Here is a 22571-nt window from a genome sequence, read left to right as displayed (position 1 = left end):
AAACTGGTAGGTTAGGAATCCTCCTAAGGTTCATAGTCCTTACGGGTTCTGCAACTCTAGCCACAGAATGGATTGTCTAGTGGATCCCTGTCGCTCTGACTGCAATGACTCCATCCCATTCATGGCAAGATGTCAGTCTACAGAGGGTGCAGGCCCAGCATCTTGCCCCTCCATGCCTGGTAGAAACTACTACAGGCAAAATTGCTGTCATAGGATCTGCCTCCCTATCAACATTCTACCTCATCTTACTAGCACTGCAAGAATGTGCTTTATTTTCAAGCAGGCAAATAAATTAATGGAACTCCTTTGTAAAGCCCAGGGTTTTCTTACCTTGCCATCTGGTACTGTATCATCAAAGATTCCTTCTAAAGACTTCTTCACGGAATCAACTCCTTCACCAAAGACCTGCAGAGCAAAAAGTGCTATTTTATAACATAATTCAATAATGCTCTCAAATCTGGAAACAGACTCTAAATAGGACACATTACAGGGTCTTAAGAAAAAAAAATCTCTGACATCAAGCATGTAAGTTAAACGGACAAAATCTATTTCAATGATAACCGCAAAAAATATAAAAGAAAAAGATCAGATTCCTAAAAAGACAGAGGGAGGCAGGAATATCCTAGTGGATGGGGCACCAGGTTGGGAGACTGGAGGCCTGAACTCTACTTCCAGTCCTGTTGGTGACTTGCTGTGTGAACCTGGACAATTTTTATCCTCTCTGTGCTTCAGTTTCCCCATCTGGAAAATGAGGATAATAACACTTACCCACTTTCACTAAGCGCTTTGAGATCTCTAGATGAAGAGTGCTGTGTAATTTTTCTTATAAGCAAGTTTATTTGTTTATTTTGTAAACACTCATCCAACCACAACAGTCTGGGCGCAACATGACTTCGTGCTAGTGAAGTAACAGTCAATGATCCAGCACGAGGTAAGGACACTAAGACAATGGGACAGTGCAGGAGCAAGAATACAAGTAGAGAAGAAGTATTTGCAGGATCAGGCAGTAACCGACTTGGAATGGATCCAGACTGGCACACCTGCAAAAACTAACAGTCCACTACAGCTTTGGGCATAGGGCGTAAGCATTTATCATCTTGGTGAAGGGAAGACACACAGCTTTGATTTCATTACATCAGGCACTACAAGGAGCCTGCTAGAATTAAGATTGGAAAACAGTTTCTATAACTCCATGTATTCACTTATTTATAATTGTGTTATTAATTATTATTTATGTAGTGTCTAAGATGGGCCAGGAACTACGCAGGATGTGAAAGAGATATGGACACTGCTCAACAGAGCTTACAATCTAAAGCCCCCATTTTGCAAACCCTTAACTTAACAGTCAATAGGACTACTAGCATGCTTAACATTAAGCATATGAGTAAATATCAGCAGGAATGGGGCCTAAATTTACAGAGAACATATAGGCCCAGATCCTGAAAGGTATTTAGGTACCTAACCCCCACAGAGTTAGACATACTGGTAACCTTCCAAAACATTCACTTTCTGAATTTTCTTTAAAGCTTGGTCTCTGTCCAGATCTAATGTTTTTAATTGGAGCAAAATTCCTCAGCCAATTTAGGGTTGTGGAAGAGCGGGGGGGACATACACCTCTCTCTGTTGGGGGGAAAAAAAAAGTGGGAGTGGGATTTGGCAATCTATGGCACAAATATCTGACATCTGAAACTTGGCATGGACAGAATCCTTGCTGAGCACTAGAGACGTTGCTTGGTTTGGGGAATTTTTTTTTAAAAGCAAGCATGTTACACACAATAGAAATGTAACTTCTGAAAATGCTCATCAGGCATCAGCTAGTTCTCTAGTGAAATTCTGCCCCCTTTGTAATCATTGGGCTGAACTGACTAGAGAGATAGACAAAGGTAAGAGTTGATGAGAACATGCATGAGGTGGATTTTTAATGTCTCATTAACAACACATTATATGGCATATTCCTCAGCAATAAATACTCCCCCACCCACACCACTGTCTTAACAACAGGGACAGGAGGAAATCACAGGCCTAAAACCCAAAACAAATCCTGCCCTGCCCACTTCCCAAAAAAAGAGAACAGAAGAAAAAGAAAACCCTGTGATTCCTGCAATTAGATGAGGCATAACTACCAATATCTGAAAGCTATAATTAGGGATGTTTGGAGAGTAAGGCAGGGAAACACCTGCTTAATCCACTGAAATACATTTGTCTGTGGAAGATTTTGGGAGGGACAGCATGAAAACGAAAGATTTTGTTCAAAAGAAGCATGGATTGTTCCTCCTAAATACAGAGAATTGTCCATTACAGGGCTCTCTCCAAACTTACCCGCAACATTTTAGAAATTCTAAGCTTTCATTTAAAGAAAAATTAATTTCCTATTTTTTTCCTATTACAAAAATGCAGCTGTAAACAGATGTTCTGCTGCTGCCTCATTAACCTAAACTTGCAGAAAACAGTCTCCAGACAAAGGACAGCATCAATAGAAACACAACCCATTCATCTCAAAAAAGGTATGAGCCTCAAACCTCACTCGGGACCATTTAAACATGAGCTGTTATATAGTTATCTGCAATTACAATGACTCATTTTGAAGAGAATATTAAGTGTGATGACTACACAACCATGAAGGATTAAACAGGAGAGATTAAGGCTGTGTATGCAATGCACATTAAAAGTGCTCTGCGTAACCAACACTTCTTTCCCTGAGCTGGGGTTATTTTTCAAAGTGTCTTCTGCATGGTAATAAAATAAGCCTTGAAATAACAATGAAGCTTAATGTTCTATCTACCTACCTGGTTAATGCTTGGCCTCCCTTGTTTTTTCTTTGAGGTAGTATCCAGTCCCCAAAGAGAAGAAAACCTGCTTCTCCGTTTGCTGGCGGATCTGGACATGGCCTGTGTTCTTCTTCTTACTCCGGCCTCCCCAGTGCGAGCTGCCACCTGCCAGTGCCGTAAGATTTTAAAATTAAAGGCTGCAGCATCCCAGTATACCATTGCTTATAGGCTTTGACAGTGAAGTCTAGTGGGCAAATGGTAAATACTGGAGCAACCAATGTGTATTCGCAACAGGAATGTTGATGACTCCAGATCAGCTATTTGCCTCCCACTGTAACATAACTCATTCCTTCCAACGTTACATACACAAAAAGACAGTATCTAATGGTTTTGGGTGCCCAGTTTGAGTTATTTTAAAGAGTCCTGGTTTGCAAAGAGCAAGTGCTCAGCACTTTCTGAAAATCAGGCCCCTTTATAATGTTTCAGGATTGGCACCCAAAAAGGGAGGTACCCAAAATCACTAGTCACCTTTGAAGAGCTTCGTCTGTGTCTTTATTCCTGCATGTAAAATGGACTGTGCTCACCTAAACAGATTCATGATTTCTAGCAGGCCAAATGTCAGGCATTTAAATACAAGTATTTCCTTAAAGGTGAATAATGTGTTTAAAAACAAGAAAAGGGAAGATGAAGAACTAAGTATATTTTTCTGTCCTGAATTCCTCCAATAGCCAGAATAAGAGAGGCCTTCAGGGCACAATTCTTTCCCCACCACTTCTTCATTTCTGCCTCCCTCTCAGGAAGCTTTTGATCTGCTGTAATGCCCCAGAATGCATCATTCGGTGACATCACAGTTCCCCATGGAATACAGCTCTAGAGGCTCAGGAAGTGACAGTTTATTATTCTATAGCACAGTTTTGCAGATTTTATCTATCTATCTATCTATCTATCTATAGAGAGAGAGTACGGATTGTTACATTAGATATAGTATTTCCCCATGAAATCTGTGCTATATAACAAAATAACCCACCCTACCTAATCCCCTAAAATGCAGCCCCATACTCCGGTGGGGCTCCAGTGGTACCTGTGATTATACAGAATGATGTAATCTGGGACACTGCAGTTGTGCAAGAGCAACTCAGCACAATCCTGTGGGAGCTGAAATGAAGTTTCAAGTTAGATAAGTGTCGATTGCCTGGATATTTGAAAACAATGACCCATAACAATCTATTTAGCTAAAACCTATTTGCCTTTACATGACATGGTAATTGGGAAGGTTTCCCAACCGGGGAATCCCTCCTGGGAAAAAATGGATCATCAGTCAGAAGCAAAGCTTCTTCACAAGCTTCTTGGGTGTTCCTTCCAATATGCAGGACACCCAAGCACTTCTTTTGTGAAAGAAGGAGTGGTAAGAAGTATGGCAAGTATGACTTGGGGAAAAAAGTGAAAAGGACACACCCGCCTTGCAACCCTGGAGGTGAATTTCCTGAAACCTACTTTTAAGAGAGTCCCACACACGAAACTAACAATATCTGTCATTTGGCACGCAGTCATGGGTAGAACAAAGAAACCTAGGCAGCTTTGTGATAAGACGCTGAGAGACTGGTTTTGGTACTGTAAGCATGAATACAGTATGAGAACTGGCATAACAGAATACTGGGTTGGGCATCCAGAGAACATATATACTGAGAGTAATCATGTTTGTCATTTGGAAAGTGGACAAGTAAGGGAAAAACAGAAGTTGAACTGCCATTGCAGGTTTCTAGCTTCATAAAGGCAAACCTTGTGAATATTTACTTAGTTTATCTATGGTATCTGTCTTGTATCTGAAAGACCTAACAAGCCCTCTGTCTAACACAGTACAGAACAACCAACCTAACCATGACTTCTGAACCTGTCTACTTAGACCATTTCTATAACACTACTGAAGTCAATAGCCCTATGCTAATTTACACAAGCTCTCCTAAGAGAGGATGAGTGTGCTGTCAGTCTAGTTTGTTATACTATGCTCATCACCATAATAACTCAGTACCCTCAATGTGAGTTCAGGGTGCCTCATATCTTATACAATTCAACTCTATATTTGAATCACAGCAATGTAACTGTACCATTGATGCATTATTAAGGGAAGAACTTTTCTTTTCCAAGACAACATATTCAAAATTTGGGGCTACAGAGAAAGCAACATGAGAAGGCAGATTTAGCTAAATTCCATGCAATGCAATAAAATTCATCACCGAAAAGCTAGAGGCAGAAGAAAATGAGCACAAATGTAAATGAAGACCCGCTTCTTTAAAAATATAAATTCACCAGCAATTATCAGGATGATGATGCTAATCTTTTTATATAAAAGAATAAAACCGCCTCTGACTGAATTACAGCTCTGTATTCACAATTGAAGGGTACAGCTGACATCTACAAGACAACAGCAGAGCTCAGCTATTTCTGTAAAGCTCCAGGAACCCAAGCCTAAACTACAGGCATGCCATTTAAATTCATAACAAAAAGCAACAGTGTGCGGTAAATTTTATGTGTTTTAAAGAGCTGTATTGTTATGGTATTTAAATTTAAACCATTTTAACACAGCTGAAGGCTTGTTTGCCAAATGGGAAAGAGTACAGGAGAGGTTTTACACTTTCTGCTGGAGCATCAGGTGCTGATCGCTACTGGAGACAGGATACTGGACTAGATGGGCCAATAATCTTATTCACTCTGTGGGAAAGTTGGTCTTGCCATACTGGGTATGATCCAACACATACTGAAGTCAATTTAAAGACTCCTATTGACTTCACTGGGGTTTAGATCAGGCCCTATGAGTTCACAGGCATTGGAGAGGGGCCCAAGCTGCAAAGTTCACAGCCAGAGCTAAATCTTCTCAAATTTCAAAATTGGTCACATCCAGGCTTTTGGTTCAGCCCACTGGAGAGATGGGGACCAGCTGCAAAGTTTGGATCCAGACTGTCTCAAAGTTTGGAACAGGGATTTTGGATCTGGGTCATCTTTAACACCTGCAGTACCACCATGTCTGTAAGGAAGTTCTTGGGCCCCGTTATGGTTTTGGTAACAGTCAGCAGTGTGTTTATAATGACGATATGTATAAAGTATATCTGGCATGAATATTATACATGTATAAAAGGTGTAGTTCTCCTAAGGTTAAAAAGAACAAACTTGATACCAAATCTCCTTCAAGACAATCACTTCAGAGTATCAATTTTTTAAATTAGATCAAAGACATGTACCCATCCCAAAATGCAGAAATCCCTGCATGTTGAAGTAAGAATTTACCCCCAGACATCAATGACAGCTTTTGTTGATTTAATCTCTCTGTGAAACCACCAAGCGATTTATAGTTTAGCAGTGCTGACCTCTGACTTCAGTTGAAACTCACCAGTGCATGAAAAGAAGATACTGAAAAGATTCCAAGACGGCCCATTGCAACTTTAGTTGGACGACTTGCGAAAGCAAGTAGCCTTTTTGGGTTTGGCAGCTCCCCTCCTTGGAGGCTAGCTAAATAACAACGATACCGAAATAGGTCCATTTGGAACTGTTCAAGGTTCTGTTCCCAAACAAAGATCTGTAAAAAGTGTGGATTGGGGAGTGGTACGGAAGAGAAAAAGAACACAGTAGTAAATATCTTTTAAAAAAAATACTACTAGAAAATCACATTAATTAAATTTTCTATCAACATTGATTGCATTTCAAAGGAGGGAAAAGAAACAAAAATGATTCAAAGTTTTTTAATTGGATGAATAACAAATATTTTTATGTTCATCGTAGAAATCTTCTCCCAAGGCAACTGCTACTTTGATTCAGTGCTAATTAACAATATTAAAATTCCATTTTTCATTTTCTTTGTTTACCAGGATTCTCTTCTGAATAGCTCCTAAGAGGCAGATTTTATACATCAAGGACAATAGAGATATGAGAAGACCAAAAAACCCAACAAGATTCCACAGACAGAGTCCTGGCTCTTCATCATCATCCGTGGTAGTTTAAGAATCAATGAAGCGCGGTGTTATATTTGAAAAAGAAGTGAGGTACACTGGAGATAATTAATCTTATCAGTGGAAGAGCCCTATAATCAGCCTATGTGAGGACTCATTTAAGTAATTCAAATTGCTGGTACAAAATATTTTCAGAGTGCTAAAAAACCAGCAAGATAAAGGGACAGAAAAACTGATCTGTCCTCTGGTTGTGGATTTAAAGCCTTTGAAAAGAACCATTTGAACAGCAAGATAAGCGTCCCCTCCCCCCTCTCCTCAAAGGTTTTTGCGGGGTGGGAAATCTCCTTAACTCAGCACATTAAAGACCAAGAAGCCCCCTCCTTCTATGGGTAGAATTCCAAACACATTTGGCAGCCTGGGTTAAGAGTGCTGCTGTCTAATGAAGCGGGGTCCATATGTTAGTTTCCTAAAATAAGGTGCCATTGTGACAGCAGGAGAGACATCTGCTCTAGGATTTCTGTTTCTCAAATGCAGCGAAGTTGTCCACTTTAAGTTGGAAGTACAAGCAACAGAGGAGTCATGATGGCAATGCTAGCTATAAAGTGGATGAGAGAAAACAGGGAATTGAGGCAGTTTCTGAGTTCCATATTTAGGTAGGCTGAGTACAGAAGAATCAATGTGTTCAATATTTAAGCCTCTAACAGCAGCAGCATTTATAAGTCTCTCAGATATTTAACATTAATCTGTTTCAGACATACAAGAAAGATTACCTGATCAAGTATGGTCTTCTTCTTCTTGGAGTCCGTTACTGAGGACAGCTGCATTTCACCCATTTTCTTCATTTTCTCATCCATATCGATCTTCTGTTCCAGCTTTTTTATTTCAGTTTTCAACAGTTTGACCGTGTCCTCTTTGTGATGTTGTCTTGCTACCGCAGTTGCACAAGCAGAATGGACTGCAGTGATCCAATTCTCTAGTTCGGTCTGGCTAGAGGTCTGAAGAGACGGAAAGGAAAAAAAAGTCAGGATCCTCTTAAAATTGATTAGAGATTAACAAATGCAATTCTCAGGAGATTCCTCTTCCCTTGATCTCAAGAACCAAAGCCTTAAATCCACTTATAACAGAAGAAATAAAAAACTGTCATTCTATACTGCACATGAAACAGGCCATTTTTAGCTCAGCACCCTGCATTCAGTATTTAAACATATATCTATGCCTAGCAGCTGTAGCATATTTGCTAGCAAGTGCTTAAAAATGACTTTCCTTGGCCTTCACAATGCTACAATAATTTGTAGCATTAAATGAAATTTTTTAGACTGCAAATTCCTTGAGGCAGACAACGTCTGTCCTCACAGCGTGGCGCACATGGTTGGCATGCAACAATTAATAATAAATCAATGAAATAATACGTGGCCATAGTATCAGCTTATAGCTTAATACAAGAGCAAAGTATAGCTGCTTCCAAATGAAGGTCTCAAAGCCCTTTATAGTCATTAATGGATTCAATCCTCACAAACACCCCTGGGAAGTAGGTAAGTACTATTATCAGTAAATTACAGATGGGAATGAGGACATATAGTAGTTATCATACTATATCAAAGAGCGAGTAATGAAGGAGCTGGCAATATTAAAAAGATCTCCATAACACCAATCCTGTGCTTTAACCACTGAACAATTCACCCTTCTTATAATAAGGGGCCTGAGCATGAATGAGAATCAGGCTCTTCCATATTTACTGCTGCTAACAGCATCCCCTGATCTTTTACCAGAATATTTAGTAGACATGCCAGCAACCTGAAAATAAAACGTCAAATGGTACCACTGTTCTTTTATTAATAGATGAGCACGTTTCCTCTCACCATTCTCTCTTTTCAGTTTTCTGTTGGTTTTATTATGAAGTATTCTGGTAAATCATTAGAAATGTAAGTTTCTCACACAAACAATAAAAGCTGGAGAGATCCATTTTACATGCCCATACTTCCCCTCTTGCTTATTATTTTCTGGTCCATTTTCTTTTCTATTTATCAGATGCATGTTTTATTGGACTTGCTACTATTCTAATCTGGAAAACATGTCACCATATATCAGAGGTTCTCAAACTGGGGGTCAGGACCCCTCAGGGGGTCGTGAAGTTATTACATGGGGGATCGTGAGCTGTCAGCCTCAACCCCAAGCCCTGCTTTGCATCCAGCATTTATAATGGTGTTAAATATATTAAAAAGTGTTTTTAATTTATAAGGGGGGGAGGTCACACTCAGAGGCTTGCTATGTGAAAGGGGTCACCAGTAGAAAGGTTTGAGAACCACTGCCATATATCTTCCCCAACATAGAGGGAAGAGAGAGACAAGGTAGGTGAGGTAATATCTTTTTATTGAACCAGCATCTCTTGGTGGAAGGGACAAGCTTTTGAGCTTCAGGTCTGGAGAAAGTAACCAAAGCATGTGAGCTAAATATGAGGTTGGACAGATCATTAAGCACAAGGGGTTCACACATGCTGTAGGAGACCACTTAAAATGAAGTGGGCAATTAAGGGTTAGTAGGGAGTTGGGTGTGTTACAAATTGTTGTAATGAGTCATGAAACCAGTGTCTCTGTTAAGCCCATGGTTTTTAGTGTCCAGCAGAGTTAAGAATTTAAGTTCCCAGGCTTGTCTTTTGAAGGTGTTGTGCATATTTCCTTTGAGGATGATAATTGAGAGATCAGATATGAAATGATTGCTTTGTGAAAAGTGTTTTTTGTCTTCTGTCATTTTTCTGTCATTCAAGAGCATAGTGATTGTCTGGTCTCACTCACATAGTTGTTGTTGGAGCATTTGATGCACTGCATGAGGTACACCATATGTTGTGATAGGCATGTGTAGCCAAGGATCTTGAAAGGTATGTTGGGGATATTGATCGCCATAACAGTGGAGAGATGTCTGCAGGTTTTGCATCTGTTGTTCTGGCAGGTCTGGTGCCACTTTGAATTGTTATGTCCTGTTCTGTGGGGAGTTTGCTTCTCATGATGAGCTTAGTGAGGTTGGGTTTGTTTGAAGGCCAGAAGAGGGGGTTCGGGAAATATTTCTTTCAGGATCTGGTCCCCAACAAGTATGAGTTGTAACTGCTTGATGATACCCCCTATGGGTTCCAATGTGGGGTGGTAGGGAAAACTAGGGGTGTGGGGTTAGTGTGGTGGGGGAGTGTTTCTCCCCTGAATTCTTCCAGGGTATTTGGGTGGCTCTGTCCCTTCCACCAACAGAAGTTGGTCCAACAAAAGATATTACCTCATCCACTTTGTCTCTCTCATATCCTTGGACGAACATGGCTACAACAACACTGCAAACATATCTGGAGGGATGTCAACCTAAAGAGGCCATGAAGAAGAATGATCTTGACTTAAGGCACTGGACTGGTACTCAGGGGAATTGGGTTCAGTTCCCAGTTCTGCTATGGATTTTCTGCATAACCTTGGGGAAGTTACTTAAGGCCTAACCAAAGGCTCCCTCTGATTTCCTTGGGCTTTGAATCAGGCCCTTTGTCACTCTTTGTCTCAATTCCTCATGTGAATAATGGAGATAATATTTCCCCACCTCACAAGGTGTTGCAGGGATAAATGTATTACTGTATGTGAAGCACTCAGATATTATGGCGATGAGAGCTATTTAAAATCCTTGTTTTCCCCTCTCATGTCGGCAGCTAAGATTGCAGCATTTCCCAGACTTTGGAAAGTTAAACTCACCTTCAGGAACATGAAACTAACTATACCCACCTTTGAATCCAATCTGTATTGTTAAAGGCCTACTCTTCTTATTCCACATAATTTCTATACACACCCTGCTGATCCCTTGCACTTGCCTCTCTCAAACTGTGCATGTATGGGGGTAGTTGGAGGTGGGGGGGAATGCTGGACTAGTATACGTGACAGGGGTGCAGTTTCATGGAAGTCCAGCATTCTGATTTGAGATTTTTTTTACAGCTAAAGAAAATATTTCAAGTACTCCTTTCCCATCCTTACAAAATAAAAAGTAAATCGCCCTAACCCCTTTACTAAGCACTCACTAATTTACAGCATATAGTGAAACAAAGTTTTATAGTCAACTATATGTTGTAAGAGATTCAATAGACTTCCTTTGCATGTCAACCTTTAACAGTAATCACATGAGTATTTGTCTTGTGGCTAAAGGACCTGCGAAAAGCAGACCACCTTGTTCTAATTAAGCCTACTTATCCATAAATATCACCACCACCATCTGTTTTCTTCAGTCACTAGCAACGAGGAGGAAGAAGACTGCCTCTTCCTACTCCACCAGAGGTTATCATTATTTGCTAAGGACCTGATCCAATTTTCATCGATGTCAATGAAAAGATTCCCAAGGAGGCCCAGTTCAGGAAAGCAATTAAGTACACGCAGAATCCCCTTTTACTTCTATGGGACTCAAAGGTGTGCTTAAGGTTAAGCATATGCTTACATACTTTCCTGAACAGGGTTAGTTTCCTGAGTTCCCAGGAGCTGGATCAGGTCCATATTGACAGAATTAACGTTATATCTCTTTCTTTGTCCTCTATTGATACCATAGAAATTGTACTGTATTTCCATGTTAAATCTAAACAAGCTCACAGCAATCTAATCAACTCTCATTCACTGAGGAATTCACTAGAATTTGCCACCAATCCTGGTGATGAGTAGAGCCTAACTTGGCGAGCAATGCTACTGAAATAATCAAACTGTCTGTGGAGTAAAGACTGCTAGTTGAGAGTTAGGATGGCAGCAGCTAGCCCTTATTGTATAAAACCCTTCTTTGTACAGATGATGGAGGAAAAATCATTAAAATAAGACAGATTGTTTTATTGTGTGATCAAATATATGGTAATCTACAGCGCAATAATAATTGTAAAATGTCTTATTTCTCTTTTAAAATAGTATTTTCATATCAGATTCACTTCTTGTTTGGGGTTTTTTGTTTTGTTTTGTTTTGGGGGGGGGGGCGGGGGACGACTGTTTTTTGTTAAGCACTTTAACTCTTTTTTTGGACATGGAACAGGCTATTAAGCACGCAGACCAAGAGGATTGCTCTGCCTCCAGCGGAAAGGAAAAACCTTGGAAACAAGCTGCATGTATCTCAAATGTATGTGGTGTTGCAAGATACACTGAACTTCTGGTAAATGCATGTGACATCCACATGTAATGGATTTGTGTAGGCATGATAGGAACTGACTGAACAGGGAATTATAATGTAGGAGATGTCTGATGTCTCTGGACACAATGCAGTGAGAAAGGTTGTTACAAAAGGTATAATATTAAACAGTGGCTTTATATTTCCTCTAAGTCTACAGTCTCCATTGGATAGAAATAATCTACTACTGTTCCCTGGTATTTTTTTTTAAACTAACTAGTATAACATTTTGTATTGTATGAATCTATGTGTGCGTGTTATTAGTAGCTAAGAAACACTGTTGAACAGCAGTGTACATGCTCCAGCAATTCTATGTCCATAAGTTTAAGCCCTGGGGCTACAATCACTTACAAATTATTTCCACAATTATGGCTGATTCCCCTTCCCTTTCCCCAAATCCACCCCTGCATTTTCTTCTAATTCTCTTCCTTTAGAGTTACATGGGTTCCACTATGTAGAAGACCCCCCCCAAAAAGGGGGGGCGGTTCATAAGTCACAAGAAAACAATAATTTACTTTGAAAAGGTTCACTTTTGCTCTTTCCCACATAAAGTTACATAAAAATCTAGTCATGACATTATGACACAGAGCTGTTAACGAATAAGGCCTTGAGTTGCCACAAAAGAAATGTATTGAATGTGACCTTTTCTGTATTTAGCCTCTGCTGGCATTAATTTTACAAGAAGGGAGGTTTTCCAAAAGAAATGCAAATGAAAGATTTTATACTCATGTAAATAGATCTGACGGTGGTGGTGCTTCACAGCTTATTTAATTCATGCTGAGGCCACATGCTACTGTATTTGCCCCCTGGATGGAAGCACACCAAGATGACAAAAAACACCTCCTAAGAGAAAGGCATTGGGGAGTGGGGGAGGAAGCAACGAAGAAAATCAAATATTAGTTACGGAAAAATATACTGGGGTTTCAGCAATGTAAATGAGGGTAGAATTTAGCCTTTTGTGTGTATAAATATCATGGGACAAGATCATCAACAGCATTGCCACACTGAAGTCAATAGAGCTATGACAATTGACACCAATTGAGGATTGGGCCCCATGTTTATAAAAGCTGGGCATACTTTTGAGAGGTTTGCTTTTAAAGGTTTATTAAGAAATGTTGGGGAGAATCATTCTGCAAGAGTGGACTGGAATATAAAAATATAGTAAAATCCAGACATTTTTTCCATTTGATCAAGGATTTACATTCCCAAATTGTCACTAGACAAAACAAAATTCACTGATTGAGAAAATCTGCAACAAAAAGCTAGGCTTATAAAGTGATAAGAGTGTAGCTGGGAAATGACTGCTCAATGCAGGCTGATCATTCCATTTGGTAAAAAAAAAGAATGTCAGATCATAGGTAACAGGAGTTTTTGGTGTGAAAGAATGCTGGATTGGACCCCAAAAAACCGATCAGAGTAACAAAGACAGTTGAAAGGTAGAGCTATTTTTTAAATCAGATCAGCATCTGGCCTTTGTATAGTTTTAGGTTTTCTTTAAGCTGCTAATAAACTATAAATTGTAAATAAAGCAGAAAAGTAGCTGATTTTAATATCTAAAATCTGCAAGACATTTAGAACCATAGTATGCACTGAGCTAGGAAAGTGAAATGTTCAGTGGAGTCTCTTGTGAGTGGTGTGGGATTCCGCACTGTGAACTGTAATGAAAAGAACCTGTGGACCTCCAAATATTTCCTGCTAATTCACACAACTCATGCTCATGTACATTTCTCAGATCTTTCTGTAAGGTCCCATCTTCAATTGCATATCTACTGTGACGGGGGTTGTGTTTTAGCCCTGGGCATAGTTTGGCGGGTTGCAACACCCCCCCAAAACGCAAGCCTGGGGCAGATGCAGAATTTGCTGCTTACCCCTCCCCTGCAAGCGCATGGCCCCATTGGCCTGACTGGAGCTGTCCTCCCAAATATAGAAGTCAAACTACATGTGGTAGTGCTATGATGCTAGCCCTTCTGGGGCAGTATATACTGTAGTTTGGTCTTGCCTGTGGAGGTGGGAGCAAACCGTGTTATAACCATAGCACTAAGTTGTATTAAAGTTCTGGCATTCATAGGGCTGCAAAACCACTTGCTAACATTACCAGTTGACTTCTATCTACACAAGCAGAGAGCACAGCGTGTTATAAAATAGTAGACTTGGGACTGTACTAGTACTGTACTTGGGACTGAATTTGGTGTCAAGCCCCCTCAGGGTTGTTTTCTCTACATAATGAATGAATGCTACTGAGCAGGAACTCCATCCTTTCTACTCGCCTAGAGCAAAGTCCTGACCCCACTGAAGTCAATGGGAATTTTGCCATGGATTTCAATGGGGTCAGAATTTCACCCTGGTCTGCAAGATGAACAAAAAGGTTAAAAAGAGAACAACTCTGTATAACTCAAGAACAGAACAAACCTGAAAGAGAAATGCATCCCCAAGGGAATTACTGAGGCAGAAAACAAAGTCTTTCTTTGGGTGCTCGGGCACTGCTTGCACTATACTGTTTTCCACCCAGACAGCGTGCTTTGGGATGCTGTTGTGGTCTATTCCAGATCTGCCATCACTCTCGTAGAAGAATAATGTACATCCTAGGAAAAACACGAGAAAGGCATTAGCAAGCAGCATATTTAAATACCATAAAACCACATCTATTCAAGGCTTTGTTGCAGAAGAATGTAGCCATAATCCTCTGAATCCTCCAAAAATGAAAATTAAATCAATATATACTTGGGCAGCTATAGCAATGCCTTTTTATGGATCTTCCATACAGGTTACGTCCAGACTACCCGCCGAATCGGCGGGTAGTAATCAATCTATCGGGGATCGATATATCGCGTCTCATCTAGACACGATATATCGATCCCTGAACGCGCTCCCGTCGATTCCGGAACTCCACCAGGGAGAGCGGCGGTAGCGGAGTCGACAGGGGAGCCGCAGCCATCAATCCCGCGCCGTGAGGACCCGAGGTAAGTTGAAATAAGATACGTCGACTTCAGCTACGCTATTCCCGTAGCTGAAGTTGCATATCTTACATCGACCCCCCACCCCCACCCCTAGTGTAGACCAGCCCACAGACTACTTAAAATCTATTGGTCTGGTAAGAGACATCTGAAGGAAGTTTTTCAGTATGTACCACCCAGTTCCCAGTATCACTGATGGCAGTCTTAAAGGTAAATCTCTTTACCATCTACTGACAGTGTACTCCTCTGCGTTTGGAAACATGGGCGAAATGCTTAAAAGTGCCTTTCTACCTATATTTGCTCCCAACCATACTTTATTGCAATAGTGTTCGCACCTTTGGTACAAACTCACACGCCTTTTTTGGTTTTTTTTAAAAACATTGTATTAACCATTTAATTGTATGCCCTCTTTCTCTTTCCAGAACCTGCCCTCATTTCTGCCTTCATTCAGGACAATTAAGAGCTTCTGTCAGGCACAGCAGTGGCCTGTGAACTGACAAGCACTGTCCCAGGAAACCTAAGCGGGAACAGTCTCCTCTCTCCACCCAGCAAGCAGCCAGCTTGAGAAAAAAGAGTGGCAGGAGTCACAGAAAGAACCAATGCAAATCTGCTGATGAGCAAGGGTGGTGTGTATGAGCCTTTTTGAAGGAAAGAGATGGTGGAAGCAGGAATTTGCATCTGGATAGGCCTCGCGCTACATTGGTAGGACCTGACTCCTCGAATCATCAAAAGCCCGCAATACTGATAGAATGAATTTAGTGAATATAGCTACCCATTAACTGCAGTGACACTAAGGGATACGCTTAGACCGCTGCTATGAGAGATCATTCCATCAATATACTCTGTTTTCTTCCACCCTCAAATGTGAAGGTGCTGGAGAACAGCCTTGGAGACGTGGATTGTTCACAGAAGCAATATGTCACAAGCCAAAGGATGTGAGAGGATACTTCATTCGCCAGGGCCCATTCAACTCTTGGCCTCACTGCTGAGATTGCCAGCGAGGGTGCCTCTCTACCCTGCCCGCTCAGCCCCGATAGTGCACAGTGCCAGGGCATGCCGTGGGATGTCCATATTTAACATCGTTTGGGTTTTTATTGTTGGTGTTGGGGGGTTGTTGGGTTTTTTTTGTCTGTACCGTGGATGGGAAAATACAGGTACAGATGGAAGCTGTGAACACAATTCTTTAAGGCGGCTCTGTAACCATGTTGCCCTATCAGTGTGACAAAAATTAAAAACCCCAATATGTCAGAAGGTGGACTCCCCTCAGAATGCCAGACTACTGTGAGCTGGCACAGTTAGCCTTACAGAGTAGACAGGCCCTCAGGGAAACCATTGTCCTGCTTAAACTGTCTTGCAACTACTAGTTACTATCTTTCCTTGAAGGTAGAGATCAAGGTTTTTTTAATGACTGAATCCCGATGAATAAGTGAAAAAATAGATTGGACTGAGTTATCCCCACTGAAAAAAAAATTAATGAACAAAAACAAAAAAACCTTTGTTCCCCTGCAATGTTTTAGCTATTGATCAATGTGTTATCAACATGGGGGGGGTGGGGGTGGGGAATCCCTGTGCATTTTAGGTGAAGACAGACTATAACTTAGAGGCTTCATGCAAAAAATCTTTACAATTTTCAGGCAAAATATAGTTACGTCTGTAACTCTAGGATCTCTGCAATTTCTGCTACTATTCAATATTATATAAACATTTTAATTTAATAATGAAATCTCTAGCTTTTTCTGTTGAAAATAGTGGTCAGAATGGAAACTGATGCATGGTTACCCCTTTAACCCAACATTGGAGAAAACTATTTGCAGCCAAACACTAGCAGCTGTTAACTTCAAAGCTTAGTTTAAATGCGACGTTATTAAGTCACAGCAATCTAAGACACAAACATTTGACTTGAGACAAGGCACTTTAAAGTAACATTGCATTTATGCTCATCCTTCCCCTTTCCCCCCCTCCCAGATGGCTCTTTGTTTACCAATTCTTCACAGCCAGCCTTTCCTGTCACACTGCCTCAGCTAGAAGGAGATTAGGGGTTCTCTCTGCTCCCTCAGCCGTGGAATTTCTCTTCTTTTATTTCCCCAACCTCTGTAACAATTGCAATGAAGGGCTGGCACTCACAATTTGTTTTTAAATTGCTGCTACAAACACTGGTACATGCCACCTGGCAAGAGTTGTGGAGTCAGAACCTATTCTTCATCTCTGGAGCTCAGCAGGTACCTTTCCAATGGCTAATCTCTAAGGGCCAGTCAACATAAAAAAGCAAAACTATGTCAGGGAACCTAGTTACAATATGGTTTTCCCCTTGACCTAGTTAAAACATGGTTCCATTTTGTACACAAGACTTGGCCATGCAAAAACCTTTGGTAGTCCTATCTACATTATGAAATAGAGCTGTGTTGTTACCAGTCCCCTGACAATTCTACTCGTAGTGTACACAGACTCTTACAGAGCTGGGAAATGGATGACTGAGTCCAAATATGAGCTTGGTTTCTCCACTTCGCTGTTTAAGATGATTGCGCAGAGATTCTCAGAAGGCTACTTACAGATCCAATTTTAACCTAGTGTGCCTGTTTCTTTACTATTGTTATTATTTATTTGTATTATAGTAGTACCTAGAGGCCCCACCTGAGATCACCACCCCATAGTACTAGGTGCTGTACAAACACACAGTGAGAGAGAGCCCCTGCCCCGAAGAGCTTACATTCTGGTCAGGACAGACAAAAGGTAGCAGGAGAAAAAGGTCACAGAGCAGGTGTGTGAACCAGAAATAGAACCAAAGTCTTCTGAGTCCCAGTCCAGTGCCCCATCCACTAGGCCACACTGCTGCTGCTGTTCATACTATTCAAGGCCTTGTCCATACTACGAGCTAAAATTGTACTACAATTATTTATATTCTCACAGTATGCAGAACCCTCAATCAGGATCGGCACTCCATTGTGCTAGGCACTGTACAAACATACACAAAGACACAGTCCTTGCCCCAAAGAGCTTACCACTGAATGACAGCTGTCACACGGTGGGTACTAGCACAGTTCTAGCACCAACTCCATGATCACAGCAGACAGGGATTTCATTTATAACACTTTTATAAACATGCTTTTCAGAGAAATGTGCACGCTGGTCAGGGAAGCCATGTTAGATCCAATAGTTGCTAGCATGATTTTAAGCATAGTGTAGACTTTGCCTTAGAAGCAGCACAGCAAATTAATTTTGACAAAAGCACATACCGCAATTGTGAGTGAGTGGCCATTAAAAAAATTCCCAAAGAAAATCAAGAACATTCTCTGATACTTCCCTACTAATTTTGCAATTTTTTCCAGCGGCTTTGGTAAGAGTGCTACTGGCATAGATTTTTGTTTCATCATTTCTTTTTTAAACAAGCATAAAAGAAGCATTCATATTACCATTTGGTAGACGTGCCTTGTCTATTAAATGTGTAATCAGAGATTTCACTCAATTTAATAAAATCACTAGAAACGACATGGCTTACGCGTTGTAATGAGGCTCACTCTGTAATATGGGAGCACCCCGTTAAACATAGATCTGATGTTTATATTCCTGTATAATGTCTCTTTAAACAAAAGCTCACTGTTGTAATGATTATTGTTTTGATTCCAATAGTTACATGGCAAGGATCTGTAAACCTGTTAATGCCACATAAATAAATAAATAGTTTTTTTAAAAAAAGGCAGCATTCAGGTACTTGTTTTGGATAGAAAACACAAAGAATTATACCTTAAGGCCCCAATTTTGCAGTTAGCTCTATGTGGGCACAGAGGCATGCCCAAATGGTGCTCACTGAGGGATCAGAGCTGAACTTTGCATGTTGATAAAAACATTTAAAAATTAAATCAGATCAAGGCCTCTCGATTTTGATGCTATAGGCCAAATTCTGTGCTAATTTACATCCTCGATGACCCTTTGATACCTATTTAAATTATTAATGACAGTCTATCTGATATACCTTTTAAGGAAACCCAATAGTGTTTCCATTTCCTGCGTGTAGCTGACTCCACTTTCTTATTCTTTTTGTGCACCAGAAAATTTTTCACTGCAAGAGCCCCAGCTTTCCGTACAGTGCCCTGGCCAGCTGTAAGGAGGATGTCAGACTGCCCTGGAGAACTCAAGGTACCACTGCTTTGCTCATCACTCAGGGTTGAACCAGCTTCTTCCAAGTTCTCGCTGTTGGTGGTGCTCATTTCCAGCTCCCTTCGGAAGTTCTCATACACTCCCTGACGGACCCCATCTCCTGTAGAGCTGCTGCCGCTGTCGCTGCCAATGAAAGCTCGACTAGCCGTTGGAGAATAGCTAGAGTTTGTAGCATTTGAACGTCTGGAGAGGAGGTCTGTATCGGTGGTTGCGCCCTCGATTCCACTGTCAGCAAATTCACTCCCTTCACCTGCATTCACATCCTGGTTAAAAAAAGGAAACAACATCATATGAAGGTAGCTGATATACCATCCTACCCTGGCATTCTGAAGAGGCTAAAAGAGCCTGAAGTTTCCCTGATTGTATCAAATTTCTTCACATTCCTTCTTTGCTTGACATTGGAGCTTCCTTAAATCTGCCCTGTGAAGACAAGTGGCTGGAAGAATAGGTATTCTAGCAGGGCTTCCGGCAACAATTTAGGAAAGACCATACAGTTTTAGTATGTGCCCCACCACCATAGTAAGTTGGGGGAGAGAGGGGAAACAACTTAAATTGTTTACCCTAGATTAAGTTAATGGTGATAACAAGTTTTCAGGAAGGAAAGCATGTGACAGCAAAAACAATGACAATGTCTGGGGAAGTAGTCATCACCCATAAGGCTCAGAGAGGAAAACACTGATATTGTATATTGCAGGATTTAGACCCCAATCCTGCAAGCTGCTCTGGACTGTTGTACCCCTTCATCCACACAGCGCTCCACTAACTTAAATGGGACTCCATATAGGTGCAGAGATCCTCCTGCACAGACCAACTTTCAGGGTCAGGATCTTATTTAGTGCTGTTCCATACACCTGTTTTGGAAACCATTAATCTCCCCAGTTCCTTTCAACACAGAGAATAAGGGGATGCTTAGAGAAACATCAGAGCCAGTGCTGCTGAGAAACCACGCATTTACAACAGACTGTCACAGACTGATTTTCTCATATCATCTCAAAATGCAGAAAGGTACAGGGAAAATACAAATTCTTAATCTAAGTTCCTAAAATTCTATATGTGTCAGACACCACACGTGTGAGGGGTAGTCACAGCATTTCCACCAGTTTCACATCCATGCAATTCCAACTCTCTCAGTGGACTAGGATACAAAGGATACAAATCAGGAGATTTAATAAAGGAACAATGAATACCTTTTGCACTTGGTTGGATTTTTTTTTTTAAGAGAAGTGTGTAACTCTTATAAGTAACTAATTTCTAATTTGACATAGACCATTGTGTAGCACAAGTTAAAAAAAATCACTTGAGTTTTTAAGCATATTCTAATTTTAGGAAAATGTAGTTAATTGTTTGATTCAAGTAATGATTTAACAGACATTTAGATTTCTAGTAATCTTTTTATTCATGCTATGTAGTATGTATAAAGTTAATTCTAAATATATTGCTTCTCTAATTTTTATTTAAAACATACAGAATAATGTGTTTGTTTTTAAATAAAGTGTCACTAAAACAGACCCATCAATGCAGGGGAGTAATGGAAATATGATTTGTCCTCTTGGCAACATTTATAAAAATTGTGCTTGATATTCTGTTTGCCAGACCATGAGAATTCTCTGAAAAAGAGGCATAATCATAGTGGTCGAAGCACAGAACTGAAACCCAGGAACTCCGGCGTTCTAATCCTAGCTCTGACACAGATTCATAGTGTGTCCTTGAGCAAGTCACATAAAAGATCTGCCTTGGTTCCCACATCTGTAAATGGGGATAATACCACATGCCTCTCAGGAATGTTGTACCGGTTAGCTGATGTTTGTAAAACACTTGACAAGATGAGAAGCTCTGCATAACTACATTATCTACACTCAGAAGTATTGTACAACAATCATTATAACCGTGCAGTGATCCATGGAATAGACTAGATGGTTCAAAAAGCTTCCTTACAACTCAATGATTTTAGGATTCTACCCTGTCCTCAATATCTCCTCACCAACACCCCAAGATCTTCTAAAAAACTGAGGTTTACACTACCACTTACTTTGGTATAACTTACATTGCTCAGGAGTATAAATAAACTACCCCCATGAGCGACGTAACTTACATCGACCTAAGCGCCGGTGTGGACAGCGCTATGTTGGTGGGAGCGCTTCTCCCGCCGACATAGCTACCACCTCTCATGGAGATGGATTTATTATGTCGACAGGAGAGCTCTCTCCTGCCAGCACACAGCGTCGTCACCAGACATAGTGCAGCTGCACCGATGTAGCGTATTTAGTGTAGACTAGCCTTGAGATTCTGGCCCTGCAGGGGGATTAGAATCCGAATACATAAAAGGGAGAATAGATCAAAACTTGTTGCCAGTTGATATTCATCCAGTACTGTTCGCCTTTAGGAATTAGAATGTCACATTTAGTGAGATGAGTATCTTAAACAGTCTGCTGTATAAATGGTCTATAGGTTAGTAAGGTTAAGAGCATTCATCAGACAGGTTTTTTGCCTTCGGGCCTTATAGTGTACTGTCTGCTGATTCCCATCAGAGGGTTATAATCAGTTTGAGAGTGTCACATGAAATTTTCTAATGACACCTTGAAACATTATAATCTGCACACTGATAGGGTCTCAATTAAAGAGTTCAGCAGAAAGTCAGAAAGGCACCGGGGGGTGTTAGGGAGTTTGGGGGAGGGGGGGGGGGGGGGGAAGAGGGGGAGAATTAGAGATTGAACGTGTTGTCCACTGTATCAAGTGGAGAAGGACACATGGGTTTTGATTAAGGAATAACAGAAAAAATGTCAAATTTGGGTGATTAAAGTTAGGCACCAAACTAACATTTTGGCTTGATTTTCAAAGGTGGTGAGCACCCATGGCTCCAACTGATCAGATCATCTAATACAGATAATATAACTTTAGGCACCCACGTTTCAAAATTTTGGCCAAGAATGTGGTGACTGCTGTGGATTACACAGATTAAGGGACAGTCCTGTATGCTTCTATTAAAGAATACTCAACATTTCTTTCACAATTGCTCAAACACCAGCCTAACACCCAGGATTATGGTGACACTAATGTCCTCTTAAAGGAAGACTATCAGAGTTCTGGATCTGTTACAGGAAGGGCCAGGGAGGCATTCTAATATCACAGGTTAGCACTTAAGGCACAAAAGCACACTTCATTCCTGGGTAAAAGGAATTACCAGGGAACAGATTTGGAATTGACAGGTTACGACATACACTGTATAGGGATTTTATGTTCTCTCTGGAATTCATGTCTCCAGCTCGTGGGGGAGGGATAGCTCAGAGGTTTGAGCATTGGCCTGCTAAACCCAGGGTTGTGAGTTCAATCCTTGAGGGGGCCATTTAAGGATTTAGGGCAAAAATCTGTCTGGGGATTGGTCCTGCTTAGAGCAGGGGGTTGGATTAGATGACCTCCTGAGGTCCCTTCCAATCCTGATATTCTATGAGACTAGATTCTTTGTAATTGAAAAAGAAAAAACAAAAACCCCAACAACAAAAAAAACACCACGGCACTTAGGGCCTGATCCAGCAAAGTGTTGACCACATTACCAAAGGTAGGAGGTGTCTGATGAGAACAATGCATGTGCTTTTGGAGCCTAC

At 40.8% G+C, this 22571-nt stretch overlaps 1 protein-coding gene across 3 annotated transcripts in view; it reads right to left on the bottom strand.

The window, feature by feature from the left end:
• Positions 1-22571, bottom strand: part of LOC113406611 (T-lymphoma invasion and metastasis-inducing protein 1-like) — a 104228-nt gene that overhangs the window by 65454 nt on the left and 16203 nt on the right. For all 3 annotated transcript variants that reach the window (XM_026652259.1, XM_026652266.1, XM_026652270.1), the window contains exons 3-8: positions 18785-19232; positions 14270-14442; positions 7480-7704; positions 6154-6339; positions 2787-2933; positions 331-405 (exon numbers count right to left, since the gene is read on the bottom strand). In XM_026652259.1, the coding sequence (XP_026508044.1) occupies positions 331-405; positions 2787-2933; positions 6154-6339; positions 7480-7704; positions 14270-14442; positions 18785-19232 (1254 nt within the window). The remainder of the gene's footprint in view (positions 1-330; positions 406-2786; positions 2934-6153; positions 6340-7479; positions 7705-14269; positions 14443-18784; positions 19233-22571) is intronic.

The sequence above is a fragment of the Terrapene carolina genome, unplaced genomic scaffold (genome assembly GCF_002925995.2).
Source record: "Terrapene carolina triunguis isolate 2854851 unplaced genomic scaffold, T_m_triunguis-2.0 Scaffold31, whole genome shotgun sequence".
NCBI lineage: Eukaryota > Metazoa > Chordata > Testudines > Emydidae > Terrapene > Terrapene triunguis.
Note: the sequence above shows the minus strand (reverse complement) of the source record. Positions and strands in the feature narration are given on the sequence as shown.